At 35.6% G+C, this 15,311-nt stretch overlaps 1 protein-coding gene across 3 annotated transcripts in view; it reads right to left on the reverse strand.

Moving 5' to 3' along the window:
• The window catches only part of trak1a (trafficking protein, kinesin binding 1a), a 79,776-nt gene that overhangs the window by 12,397 nt on the left and 52,068 nt on the right, over positions 1 to 15,311 (reverse strand). For all 3 annotated transcript variants that reach the window (XM_084385859.1, XM_084385857.1, XM_084385858.1), the window contains 9 exons: positions 11,613 to 11,689; positions 10,474 to 10,590; positions 6,738 to 6,838; positions 6,435 to 6,543; positions 4,628 to 4,706; positions 4,213 to 4,343; positions 3,159 to 3,233; positions 2,788 to 2,925; positions 260 to 336 (listed from right to left, as the gene is read on the reverse strand). In XM_084385859.1, coding sequence (XP_084241985.1) covers positions 260 to 336; positions 2,788 to 2,925; positions 3,159 to 3,233; positions 4,213 to 4,343; positions 4,628 to 4,706; positions 6,435 to 6,543; positions 6,738 to 6,838; positions 10,474 to 10,590; positions 11,613 to 11,663 — 878 coding nt within the window. In that variant the 5' untranslated portion in view covers positions 11,664 to 11,689. The remainder of the gene's footprint in view (positions 1 to 259; positions 337 to 2,787; positions 2,926 to 3,158; positions 3,234 to 4,212; positions 4,344 to 4,627; positions 4,707 to 6,434; positions 6,544 to 6,737; positions 6,839 to 10,473; positions 10,591 to 11,612; positions 11,690 to 15,311) is intronic.

Below are 15,311 nucleotides of genomic sequence, written 5' to 3' on the forward strand. Positions count from 1 at the left end.
GAAAAAAAAGTGAAGACAATCACTTTTTCCCATTTAAGCAGATTAGACGGATTACAATGTCACCCTTGGAGGATTTGAAACTACAAACTAAGCTGATGAAAATGTTACAGGAAACATTTTAAACATACAGTACAATGATTTGTATTTGAAATATACAAATATATATATTTTATATTCATCTAAATTTGACTTTGCATGCAAATCCATAACTTAATATGAGACATACAGGCAGGACACAGGAAATTACATGCAAACATACCTTTGTTCCTCTACGTCTGGATCAGACATCTCAATCTCTTTCCTCATGGTGCCTTCAATTTCAGCAGCTAAAGAGTCCTGTTACACACAGCACAAACACACCGTTAGCCAGGGGAATAAAAGTGGTAGTGTATGTATTTATCATTATTTGTGTATTTATTTTTTAGAATGTTCACATATCTTTAGTCAGACAAAGACTCACAAATGCATACTAGTGTCCTGCTTACTGTGTCGGACACACTGTATACTGACAACTATTTCATGAAAACTATTTTCATTCGGGGATGTAACATGACCTCATCTCCATGTGTAATTGTCTTATAATCTTATATATATATATATATATATATATTTAAAAAATGGCTGTCAATAGGTTAAATTGTTTAATAAATGGTTTATGCTTAATTTCAAGTGTGCAACACATGTTTAAAACATTTATTTTGTCATAATTTGTTATATCCAGCAAAGTGAACCAGGTGATTCTCACAAAACTATTTTCTGCAAGCTTTTCAAGGTAAATTTAGGTCTTTTTAAAAATGGACACTTGGACCTCCACCAAATAACCAAATTATATAAGGATTCCATATAATTTACAAATTTGCACACACCAAAGCACCCATAAAAAAAACCTTACTGGTAAAACGTTTTAGAATTCACAGTGTATAGTATGTGTACAGTCAGTGCAACAGCAAAGAGCCTCTTTATAGTTAGACAAGTCAAGCTGCAATCCCGAACCAGCTGCAAACCTAAGCCAACTGCCTTGATATGACTGGATATACCTACTACAGTACACTGATCCATTAAGAATTACTAAACAAAGCAACATACACATGACAAATCAAAACATTATCCTGAATGTGTGTGAAAACAAAGTTAATGTATTGAAATGTGTCTGTGCATAAATACAATGTTCGATCAGTGCGTCGATTCAGCGCACATACACGGTTTGTTTACACATCAATATAACGGACTCACGCGTGCTTACTGTACAAGTCCTGTACGTCAACGCAATCATCTTTACCTTAATTACAATCCTCATCCATCAAAACTTTACTAGCGAGACACTGGTTTGCTTTATCCAGCCGAGAAACGAAGTTTGCCTATCATCTGGCCATGCAGCGGTGGGATGTTTTGACGTTCCGTTCAGTCTGTATTTCACACAGTGTGATGTGTGAGAGCTCGCGCTTCAGAAACAATCACAGAATATGACAGAGCTTGGGTTAAAGGGTTAGAATATAAATTTCCACCAATCAGGGTTACAGGTGCTTGAGCCACTGTAGATGCTCAGTGTGATAAACTCCTGACTTCTAAGATCATCTAACTGCATGGCGTGCAATTTCACTTGCTTCAGTGATTTATTTGCACTAAATTATTTTAACGATTTTGAATGAATTGCATACGTTAACACTGACGCATAAATATATGTGGGCAGCAGTATATTAGGCTGCTGTCACTTTAAGACCTGACGCACGGATTCATTATACTGTTACACATGCGTCTTTCTCAACTGTATACGTTCACTTAAAACATATCTGACTGTGTTTACGTGAATACTCGCTAAGACCGGCATTTTGACATTTTATTTAATAATAATAATTATTATTTGTTACATTTATATAGTGCTTTTCTAGGTACTCAAAGCGCTTTACATAGAATGGGAATCTCCTCAACCACCACCAATGTGCAGCATCCACCTGGATGATGCGACGGCAGCCATATTGCACCAGAACGCCCACCACACACCAGCTTATTGGTGGAGAGGAGACAGAGTGATGAAGTCAATCAGTATATATATGGGGATGATTAGGAGGCCATGATGGACAGAGGCCAATGGGCAAATTTGGCCAGGATGCCGGGGTTAACCCCTACTCTTTTTCTGAAGGACATCAAGGATTTTTAATGACCACAGAGAGTCAGGACCTCGGTTTAACGTCTCATCCGAAGGACGGTGCTCTTTGACAGTATAGTGTCCCCATCACTATACAGGGGCGTTAGCACTCACAGACCACAGGGTGAGCGCCCTCTACTGGCCTCACTAACACCTCTTTCAGCAGGAACCTGGTTTTCCCAAGAGGTCTCCCATCCAGGTACTAACCAGGCTCAACCCTGCTTAGCTTCAGTGGGCAACCAGTCTTGGGCTACAGGGTGACATGGCTGCTGACTATTTGACTGTTTAAGCAAAATAAGCAGCGAAAAAGAACTCAAGGCAACTTTAAATGAGCACAAAATCAGCGGGGAAATTATGCACAATACGTGGAATCCCAAGCCGAAAATTCAAGCCCTGTGACACCAACAAAGTGTAACACAAACGAGTAAATGAGGGGAGGCGGGTTTGTGTGTCAACTCGCTGTCAGAGAGATGGGAGAGCGAGAAAGCGCAGCTGGTATCATGTATATATTCAGCAGGGAAACGAGTATTGGAAGTGTTTCAGGTATTTCAGTATCGATATGTTTCGAAAAATCGATATACGAAAGTATACAAATTTTTATAAAATAACAATGTTCTTTTTTCTTGTTTTCTGTGTCTCACCATGGGGAACAGGCCGAGTGAGTGGAATCGTCGCGGTGTACTGAGAGGCAGCGTTTTATTTCTGAAGTTCTTCAGTTCCTCCTGAGCTTCATGAAGCATCTCCATACACTCAGCATACTTATCCTCCAGCTCCCTCAGCTAGAGTAAGAAACCGATAAAGACTGAGATAAAGAGACTTATAGCAGGTAAAAATAGCAGTAAAAATAATTTAATCAGTCATATATCATGGATTCAATTCAAATCAAATAATTCACATCTATTTTTTTTATTATTATTAATTGTTAAATGGTACTGTTTTAGTTGAATTACAGTTTGCGGATATGCTGGTAGAGATGTGGTACATTGGTACACATTGTGTGTGTGCATGTTACCTCTGCTGTTAGTGCTCTTTGGGCGTCTTTAGCAGCTCCCAGGTGCTGGGTGAGCTCTTCATTTTCTACTGCATACTGAAAAATAACCAACATTTCACATGAATAAGTGTGCTGCTTATAACTGACAGTACAAGCTAAATGAAATGAGATCCAATTAGAAAACTTTTATAGAAAACAAGATTACATTTCATGAATACATTTCATATTATGTATAAACACAGAACACAATAGCTTTAATTCAGCTTATTTTTAAAATAATTGTTTAACATTGAAATTTCTGGTGAAAAACTACATTACCCATGATGCTGTTGGTGCAGATTACACTAAATAAGAAAGTAAAAAAAAAAAAAAAAAGCTCCAAAATAGCTCTTTAGCTCCGCCCACTCCAATGAAGCGCTGTGAATGATGTAATCGAGTTGGTCTGATTATATATGAAGAGTTCAGAAGCAAAAACCTCTGAGTTCGTCTGAAACGTTTTCTTTTAAATGAGCATTTTACCAGGCTACTAGGTTTAGTAATTTCACTTTAATGGCAATGAAAAGGTTATTAGTCAGTTATTAAAATGCCTTTAATCAAATTAATTATGCAAGGGGATTTACTAAGGTTTGCTCTAGTCAATTTACTGGTATTTGCGCCATTATTTACGCCAAAAAAAAAAAGCATGTCTTAAACCATGGACATATGGAAATATCCGGCTGTGTCTGTGTTCTTTAATTTGTAGATCATCTTGTACCTTTGTCTTTTTCTTATTTTTAAAAACTTTTTTGCTTCAATTCAAAGTTTGTAGTGTCGTGATTCACCTCCTAGACTATTTTTAGATCCCTAAGGGAAAAATGAATGAAAAAAATACTTCGGGAACGAGCGCCGCTGAAAAAGGGGGTGGGCACTGTTGCACTCTATAGAACTTTACCATGCTGTATAGTTGACCACTGTGTTCCTAATCTAGAAATGTGAAAAGGGTGCCTGCAGGATGCAGCATCTGACCAATCAGAAACAAGTATTCCAGGGAACCATGTATTAATCGTGTCTACTGGCTATAGTGAGGAGAACTCACAGATTTGGCCTTTTTCTGCAGGTCCACGATCTGAGAGAGGAGGTGTGTGATTTCCTCTTGCTGGCGAGAGGCATCCTCTGTTTTCTTAGCCAGCTCTTCCGCAATGCTGGAGAGCTGTATGTTAGCATCTCCTAAGAGTGAAGAGATACACTTCATGTGTAAGACGCCACATTCAAATACACCTTTGGTAAACACAAAATGTCCCTAATCCCCATTAAAGGCAAGTTATACAGTAGACTAACCCAATGGTATCTGCAGTCCATGACTTTAATAACCGCACTGTTATACTACAAGAGTGGAACAATAAGGTAATGTATAGCATACATGAATTTAACTAGTACAGGATGGGTTGTAATATCAGTTTACACTGGTAGGGAATGTGATCTTTGATGGTGTAACAGATGGATCTACTCACTGAGCTCTTTAACACAATCATTTACAAGCTGTTGTTCTTTTTCTTCATACGAGATGGTCTCTGTCTCCAAGTGATTTGCCTATAAACAAACACACAATAAAGAACGATCTGAATAAACAATGGAGGTATCATTTTACATGGCTGCTCTTTTGTTTTAAGGTACTTGTCAGAGGAACAGGTCTTAAGTGCCCATATTGTAGAGCAAAACAATCTAGGAAGAATATATTCTACAGCAACAGCCAAAGCTATGGAGTTGCCATCTAAAGGTGATGATACACAGGGCAACTTTTTGAGCAATGTTGATGGGCAATGTTGCCATCAACGGGCAACCAGATGAGACACAGGGCCCACGACCAATCTAAATTATCCAGATAGAAATTGATTGCCCAGTTTCAACGGGAAAGTGCCCAAGCAACAATCGCTCAGCAAGACTGCCCAGCAACATTGCTCAAAAAGTTGCCCTGTGTATCATCACCTTAACTCTGTTACACAAGCTTTTTGTTTTTATGTCACGGCCCAGTTTAATGGGGATCACATACACTGAGAAATGTTATACAGTGATATCTTTAGATTTGGGTTCACTTTCTAAAATGTTTGGGTGTGAATAGGTCTTGTGTGGGTGTGGATGTAGATTTCATAGTCAGTGAGGCATGGAATTCCACCTGTCTACTGGGGTCAGATGCCAGACACACACGTCACTGCAGATATACAGTTACAGTGAGGGGGAATACAGTGAGAAAGAGCTACAAGGTGGGTGATAAAAAGTGATACGACCCAAATTTTATTTCAAGATAATGTCAAGGTACTGCATTTATACTATATATGATAATTTTTTTGAATATACACTACCCCGCCCCAAAAAAAGTTGATGTTTGGATTTAAATATAGGCAAATGCTTAAGAGCCTATGATTGGATCATTTTTGCAGTGATTATTATGTTTCTAACATGTAATTCGTTTGGCAACAGTTCTTCTAACCCTAATTGATGGAGTGTGTAGGAAGACACATCTAGGCCATATTCCAGGATGACAATGTCAAGATTCATTAGGCTCAAAGTGTGAAAGAATGGTTGGAAGGCAGCACGAAGTGTCATTTTCATAAAGTTTGACAATTGTTTTGTGTATTTGACTGTAGAAGTCGCAAAAGAGAACTCAGTTTGGGATTGCATGCTCTTTGGGTGCGTGTCAGTCATTTCTTTATCATTCTAACGTGTCAGTGACTTTAAACAGTCTTGAGGTGAGTGGATATATTTACATACCGTGATATACATGAAATAGCAAAATCTCTATTTTTAAATCGCATTTTACAATGTCACCACTATATACTTTATATCGTCATACCGCCCAGCCCTAAAAGCTGCTAAAGCTTAATAAAAAAGTCTGAAGAGCTGGTGAATTTCGTATGAATTTACTTTATAATTCTACAATCTAAAGCTGTTTTTTAATATAATTATTATACAATTATTATGACCACATATTAACTGAAAGACAAGACAAATGAAATATTTTCCTTTTAAATATATATATTAAAGATGTACTTTTCCTTTCCCTTTCTCACATATCTAAGTGGATGTTATTATAGAGTTTATTATAAATGTATTGCAGTTCTTATTTTACTAAAGCACACAGATAACGCTCAGATGTCTTTATCTGAGAATGAAGTTGGGTCCATACAGTATTGTGTTTGTCTTGGAAATGTGATATGCCTGGAACCCTGAAAAGTTTGATTGGAGGCTGTTTTGAATAATATAATGCAAAACACTGATATGAGCGGTGGAAGAATGTGAATACCGAGGTCACTCTCTCACCTCTGATCGCAGGCTGATGTTCTCTTCCTCCAGGTCCTTGAGTTTCTTCTGCAGTGAATCCAGAGGGAGGAAATCTGGGAGCGTGAAAGACGAGTCATTTCTGCGAATACTGCAAAGAAAAACCACAGACTGATATGCCTCCTTCAATACACAGAAATATCCTCACTGACAAAAATATACTTAGCTAGATTTGTACATTTGTCAGGCAAAAATAGAAAATAATAGTATCCATATAATTTGAGGTGTCAATCATACCCATGGCACAAGTATCAAGTTAATAGGAAGTCTAATATATGGACTCACGGTGTGGTAGAAGCAGACTCTCCATCACTCTCCTCAGCAGCATGTGTGTAGAACTGCAGGAGTTCATCCTTCATTGAGAGATCATGACGCAGCTGAGACACCTGCATGCACACATACAAACTCACTGTATGCTCGCAACAACTGTAGACTCAAATAGTCTGTCCTTTTGTTCTGCAGTATAAGATGTTTTAGATCAAATCAATTTTATATTGCACTATTAAAAAAAGATGGTCTTTAAAAGGTTCTTTGCACATAGTAACAGTTCTCTTTCGAAAAATATTATCTTGAAGAACGATTTTATGTTGACATGATTTGTGTTACACTGTGTCCTAACCAGACGCGATGCGATAAGATTCCAGCGACAAGCAATTTGTCTGTCCAGACCAGATGCGACATGACTACGAGACGCTACAAAATCAATCAGTCACAGCCAATAAGAAAAGAGTGTAGGCGGGCTCTCTCTGCAAGCGCACTGCACTCGAAACAAATTAGAAAGTACATAATCAAATTCATAAATATAATACCCTTTTAACAGTAAAAATAGGTACTGAGTGGCTGGAACAATTTCTGTCATGGGTTACACTTGTTTGTTCACATTGAGTCCACAGTTTGAAAATTTTTGCTTCCTTTAAAGGGTTAGTTCACCTAAAAATGAAAATTCTGTCAGTAATTACTCACCCTCATGTTGTTCCAACCCCGTAAGACTTTCGTTCATCTTTGGAACACAAATTAAGATATTTTTGATGAAATCTGAGAACTGTTTGACTCCTTCATAAGCTCTTATGGGATCGGCCCAGAAAAGTTATTAAAGACATTCGTGAAAATAGTCCATGTGACTACAGTGACTCAACCATAAGTTTATCAAGTGACGAGAATACTTTTTGTGCGCAAAAAACCCTAAAATAACGACTTTATTCAACTATTAATTTTCTTCTGGTTAGGACAGTTCTTTTTTAGGACAATTAAAATTAAAATAGGACAATTTTCTAGCACTATTAAAGAAGATGGTCCTTTAAATGTTCTTTACACATAGTAACAGTTATTTTTAGATTATGCCATTTCATGCTGGCATGGTTCTTTGTGTTCAAATATCCACCTCATTATTGATTTTCTGGAGCTCAAAAATCCAGCTTCACAGACTGTCAACACATTCTAAACAGGTACTTTATTTCCTTCTTAAAAATGTCTATAAATTCTAACTTTAAAATTATATCTGCATGGTTTCCTACCAATCATGTCTTTTTCTCCATATTTATTTATGTTCAATGTCAATTATCATTTATTAATGTATTCAGGTAATAAACAATTTCATGGTACAATTTCCCATGTTATTAAACCTGTATACTGTGTGTGTGTGTATATATATATATATATATATATATATATATATATATATATATATATATATACACAGGGGTTAAATTGGGATTTATTATGTGGGGGGGCTCTCCCTAGGGGGGTCCGGGGGTATGCCCCCCCGGGATTTTTTTTTGAAAAATAAACTATTAAATGGTATTTTCTGGAGAGTTTTGTGCAAAGAAATGGAGAAATTGAGTCTTACATGATATGTGAAAAACTGCAAGGTTAAGAGCATATTTGCATTGTTGTAGTATCAACAGGTATTAGGACATTTAGCATTTACATTACTGTTAATCAGCAGTGGTGGAATGTAACGAAGTACAAATACTTCGTTTCTGTAGGCTTTACTTAAGTAGAATCAATAGTGCATACGTTTGACTTTTACTTCGTTACATTTTGCAGCAATTATTATACTTTCTACTCCACTACATTTCTACAACGTTTCGTTACATTTTCTGATCAGTTTTCCCCCTGCCAAAACAGGGATTGAAAAAAAATGTCCTGTTTTCGGTGCTGATGCGGTGGTGACGCGTTCATGTAGCCTAAGGGTGGCGCTGCCAATAAAGCACCTAAAAGCTGTCACAAAGAACCATCAAAAGTAATGATTATGAATATGTAAAATATAGCAAGGAGACATTTTAATTGTTTATTAATAAACAAGTGTTTTCTGTGTCAGTGCCCTGCATAGATGAAGTTGACGATGCAATCTTCGCAGTAGTAAACTCGCCAGAGAGAAATGCACATTTCATACGGATTAGGCTACACAAGCAGCGGTCTGTTTTCTTTCGTTTTGAAAAGAAGACCTTCCAAGCTTTCTATAGATATATTTATCAGGTCTGTCAGGCAAGTAGGCTCCCTTATACGCTGAGTTTCGGTTCATTTATGAGACGAGAGTCCAGTTCACTCGCCGGCGCGTCCGTGTCGTGATTAGGCTATCTATTGTCTATATAGCCTACTATATTTACTTCTTATTTTTGAAATGAAACATTGATTAAAATTAAGATACAATTAATACAAAACGAAATTAATTTTAAAGAAAGGCTTTGTGCTTTCTGTTTGAGGTCTCAGTGAAAGTTTCAAACAGTCTTTTAGTGCCACATTCAGAGCGGTCCCGTCCGTGACATGGTTTTTTCCTCATAAATGCGAACATGAAAAATAAAATAAAATGAATATGTTATGTTCTGTGGAGAGCCAACCCTTCTTCATCCGGTGGGTAGTACTTTGGTTTGCGGTGTAATTCACAGAATTACAAAAAAATATTTTGCCACCTAAAAGTTAAAGATTTTTTGTGTCACGTCCACGGCATGTGTAGCCTATTTCCCTCATATTAAATATAAAACGCTTGATTACACATTGTATTACCTTGTTATGATATAGTGACCCATACAATGTGCCAAACATTTTTTCCTTACCTTGTTATTCAAGGCCAGGGCACTTTTTGTACAACCAACGTTGTGCTGAACTTGGCTGAACAAAACTGATCTGTTGCTGCAGCGGCGGTCAGTAGCTCTGTTTTTTTTTTTTTTTTTTTTTAAGGCAGTAGAAGGTTCTGGAACTTTTGCGCGCTTCCACATCCCGCGCAACTACGGATCTCCCAGGAACATTCATTATTGCTGCGTACATTTATCCATGTCGGAGTTCTGAGTAGTAGCCTACCTAGATGCGCATGGCATGCGCGAGCGGTGCGCGATCATGGTCGACTGACAACGAGATTAAGCAGCTGAACAAGAGTACGGCCGTGTTCCGATTGTTCTCATCTCAGCTCCGCCGAGACAAAATAGACATGCCATTTCAAAATCTTTCATTTATAATCAGAAATATGTTTTCAAAAGCATCACTTTTATCAAATTTTATGTGACATAATTTCCTATAGGCAACTGACTGCAAATGAGCAGGCTTATGTGCCGGGGCTGAGCCCCGGAGAGCCCCGGCCCAATTTAACCACTGTATATATATATACACACATATACATACACACACATTAAAGACATTAAACCATTATTTAACAGTTTTTTATAACACCATAAACGTTTTATATAGCATTTTCAAAGCATGATTCTTTATGGAACCTTTTAAAAATTGTTCTATTTAACACCACAAAGGGTTCTGCTATTAGCTGAAAACCCCTAATCTGGTGCTGATGGAAATTTTTTTCTTGTGTAATTTCTGCACCACAAGTGGCACAAAATTTAGTCTTCCATAGTTCAGATAGGATGAAGCATTTTAACAACGAGACAATACACACATTCGTTTTAAATTCATGGTTATGTTCATTTAAAACAGGTGCAGTCATCTTTAAACAGCAAAAAAAAAAAAAAAAAAAAAAGGTTGACATTAGCCAGCAGGCTTGTTTCACCTTTCCATTTTCTCATCTTACCTCTTCTCGTATGTGATCCACCTGCTCCTCCAGAAAGGCATTCCTCTCACTGAGGGTTTTGTTCTTTTTCAGCAGAGACTGGCCAATACGTGCCGCCAACTCCAAATCACGCTCTTTCTGAAATGACATATAGAGTGATGGCATAAGTGTCTGTTTAATTCACATTCACTTTACACTAGTCAAGTCATCTTAATTTATATAGCGCTTTTAACTATGTAGATTGTTCCAAAGCGGCTTCACAGTGATAATAGAAAATTAAAGTAACAGAGATTGTTTTGGCTTTACAGCAGCTCTAGAATAAAGTTATTGTCCAACTAAAGTTAGTTTTGATTGATTCACTTCCGTCGCAACGATCATTAGTTATTAACTTAGGGGCCACTAACACGACACCGTTTTAACAGAAAACTCTTAAGTTCTCTCTGCTTTAAAAACGCGAACCTGTGAGAACGCCGATGGCGTACACATGCGTATTACAAGTTCAGTCTATAGGTATGCACATTTGAATATATGTGTGCGCAGGCGTGTAGTCCTTCCCTACAAAACAACCCTCAACAAACTACTTGTCTGGCCTTAAAATTTATAATACAGAATTTTATCGCTTCCGATAATGCAGTCACATTAGCAAAATGTATGCAAAATTTTGCAGGCAAAATACGTCCATTGTCAATAGTGTAGCGAAGTATGAAGCACAGCTCAGACAAAACTCACTTTTAAACCAAGCAGATTTCCGTTAGATTTGCGTGACCAAATTGAACTTGAGCGAATCCGATCGTTTGAATTCCTATTGAAATGACTGGAATTCGCCCACAAAATTTTGCTGAGCAATGGTGAACGTGATTGTACCTTCAGCATGAGGTTATCAGTGACTTGGGTACATCATTTTGTTTTACAGAAATAACTGAATATACTGTAAATGGATTAAAATATAGTTCCTTAACTAGCTCACAATAATTATTATCTCACAAAAACATATGGAAATATCACCCAGTGCAGGAACGCAAGATTTGCATCATACTTATGTAATCATTGACTATTTTGGTACATTGTAAGACCTACATCACATGTGAGACATGCTTTTAAAAAAAACTCTCCACCCTATTTAAAAATATATATTTTTACTCCCACTTCACACAGCTTACCTCCTCCAGGAGACGTGTAACAGCATCTATGTCATTATATGTCTTAGTCATCTGGCCCACTCGATCAGCACATAGAACTGTGGAAACAGAGAAATGAAAAATGACAAACTCAAAGTAAACATTTCTAAGTTAAAGCTACATTGTGTTTAAAACACAAAAGTATATAACATACGAGGTGCCTACATGCTTTTTACATACATGCTCCCTTGTGAAAAAGTATACTTGAGCATACTTAGAAAAAAATGGGGGCTCGTCCGGGATCATAATAGAGCCCTGTATTTATTTAGATTTTTTTTGTGTGTGTTTGTATGTTAGACAAAACATCAAAATAAGTGTACTTCTTTCAAGTTCAACAAAATATCAATACATGATTTAAAATGTACTTCATAAAAATATTGAATTGACATTTTTGCTGAACATTTTTTTAAAAGTGTACTTAAATGTGTTAAGAAACAGTCATGGAATATACTTAAAGTACACTTAAGTGGCCTTTTATTTCATTCATATTTTCTGCAAGTACACTACAAGTGCACATTCAATACAATTAAGCACACTTCTTTTACACAGTGGATGACACATGATTCTGATTCTCTTTGCATTGATTCCAAAATCAGTGATATAAAAAAGTGCTATAAAATGATCAAATGTGATGATTTATAATCTGATGTACCTCAATATGCTCTAAGACTAACATTAAACAGATGTTTTTGTTCTTTTACAGTTCATATTGTTTACATGGTCTAACAAATTTTCTTCCAGATTAAAATTTTTGCTACAATAGAGCTCTTCTCCAAGGAAACATCTCCAATCCGGATTGAGATAAAACACAACTATTATCGCCATCATATTTTCTCACTCAACAGGTCAGCATATTTCAGCTTATAAATAAGCTCAGTGGATTTATTGTAGTCACATCCAGCAGATCCTCTCTGCCTGTCTGTTTGAAGCCAAGCATAATAACCACAATATAATATTCTTACACCCTATTAAATCTTATGCAATATATACAGTGTTTCAGGTCCAAAGATGAAATTACCAATTTTACAGATAACACTGAGCAATATAAATCGTTTTAAAACAAATATATGCGTAATGGAACTCCCTTTTTTTTCTTCATTATATCAACATTTTAAAGCTGCAGTGTGTCATTTCTGTGCCACTATAACCACACAAAAAACAACTTGCAAAATTAATCCCCAAACAGTGTGTCTAAACTCTAAACTCACGCAAATGGATGGGGAAAAAAGGCCACAGTGTTTACACTTTTAGGGGAATGGCTGAATTTATAGTATATTAATCATTTATAATATTTAAGCTGTAATAGAAGAAGGTTTTTAACAATGAAACACTTTCATTAGCACGATAAACACTACATTTCCATAATTGCTGTACTGCTGGTGGGAAGGCCATCTATGGCACTAGACAGCATGATAATGCTTCCAACGGTTCAGAAGCGACACAACTACAGAAGCTCTTCGAGTTAAGTGTGATGTTAAAGAATAAAATGCAAAGCAGACATTTCCATCTGCGTCACACACAGCACAGAGAGAGCACAGACTCTACCAGCACCTGAATCCAACACACAGATATTGACCTGCCAGCAACACCCAGCTATAAAACCACACAAACATTCAAATATATCAGCTCTGTACTGTTTTTCTTCCCCTGAAACAATCAACTCTATAATAACAGAGAAACATTCAGTGTTATTATTTGATCATGGTTAACAATATTTATTTAGGACCTACACAAGCTTTCAGTACTGTAGGTTAAACTTAGAACTGTGAGTCACACAACAACAATGGCTAATAGGATACGGCCCAATGGTTAACCTAACAAACCCACCCAATCTTGTTGCTGGAGTGATATTATTCTCAGATTAACTTGAGAACCACTGTTGTCTTGGTCACAAATAATACAGTACTAAACAGATCGGCATTTAATAAATGTTCAACCACCAAAATCAATAATAAAAAAAATCGACTTTATCATTCATCTATCTTCCTTAACAGAAGCTTTAACTGCATTAAATACCAGATATAAAGGAAGAACAACATGTATAAAAAGGGATTTTTATACCCTACCACTTAAAAGATGACAAGTTGGACTAAATTTGTGTTTTTTTTCTGATTTTAGACACCTTTTGATCTAAAGTTTTTAAGCTTAAATGTTTGAAATTAGTTTAATAAAACATAAATGGTAGCAATAAAATATACACTACACGCAAAATTTGTTAGTAAGATTTTTTTTTGTCAGAAGTTTTTTCAGCTTCTAAATAAATATCTTATTATAATACCTTAAGTCTAAATTCTTAAATGAATAAATCTTAAATAAAATCTTATATCTTAATACCAAGACTGCATTATTTGATAAAAAATACAGTGCTGCTGTAATAAATTAAATTATTAAATTAAATTAAAATTTTAAGAAACTCTTAAAGTTTTCAAATGTAATTTATTCCTGTGATGGCAAAACTGAATTTTCAGCTGCTGATTTTTACTGCTAATTTGGTGCTCATTAAACATTTCTTTTTAATAGTAATGTTCAAAACAGTTGTGCGGCATAATACATAAAAAAAAAAACAATTGTTAGACAATTAAAATGCCAATGAATTTCTTTACAAATTTCTTTCTATTTTAATGAATACATTTTAAATGGTTGGCTATTTTGAAGAAAGCGATGTAATAAAAAAATAACTAATGTAAAGGAAGGTAAATAATATGTATCAAATATTTAGCCTAAATTATGCAAAATTAGTCATAATTAAGAATGAGCAGGAGTGTTCAATCTTTTGACTGACAATGTATATGGCATGTTGTTATTACTAAAAAGTAATATATCTCAACACCTCACTGAACAAAATATATAGCCTAAATAATATAAATAATAGCATATTAATATATACACATATCCCATATATCTCACGCCACATTTGAAGGAGATCACATTATGTACCTTTCACGGTTCAGTGGTCATCACAAGGAATGAATCTGCTTAGCAAGGTTTATTTACACTCATCTAAGATCAAGTTAGACTATTAACAGTGATGGTCTAAGCTCCCAGGACAGTGTGTTTCAAACTAATTTTTCCATTCACCAGCATGAGATTTACTTCAATTACCCCGGTACCATGACGCTCAACACCAGACAGAACAACAAACTCGACCAACCGTACACAATGACCTGTCATCAGATCAACTCCCAATGCACAGAGACAATTATTCCCATAGTGTAAACCGGACACAAAGAACACAGCCAGGCATTATCATCTCCTGCACATCTTGTTTAGTGTGTTAATAAAGGTGACTTTCTTTGTCATGAAATAACCTCCAATAAAAGTCAGTTTGCACTCGTGCACATACAGAAATATAATTTTATTTTTAATTGCAACTGTATATATAATGCATTATAAATGTATTGTTAGTTAGAGAGTTATAAATGTATTTGCTTTATATGCTTTTCCTGTGTGTGTGTGTGTGTGTGTGTGTGTATGTGTGTATATATATATATATATATATATATATATATATATATATATATATATATATATATATATATATATATATATATATATATATATATATATATATATATATATATATATATATATATACACATACATATATATATATATATATATACATATATATATATACACACATATATATATATATACACATACATACATACATACATACAT

This window comes from Rutilus rutilus (assembly GCF_951802725.1).
Source record: "Rutilus rutilus genome assembly, chromosome: 17".
NCBI classification, from domain to species: Eukaryota; Metazoa; Chordata; class Actinopteri; order Cypriniformes; family Leuciscidae; genus Rutilus; species Rutilus rutilus.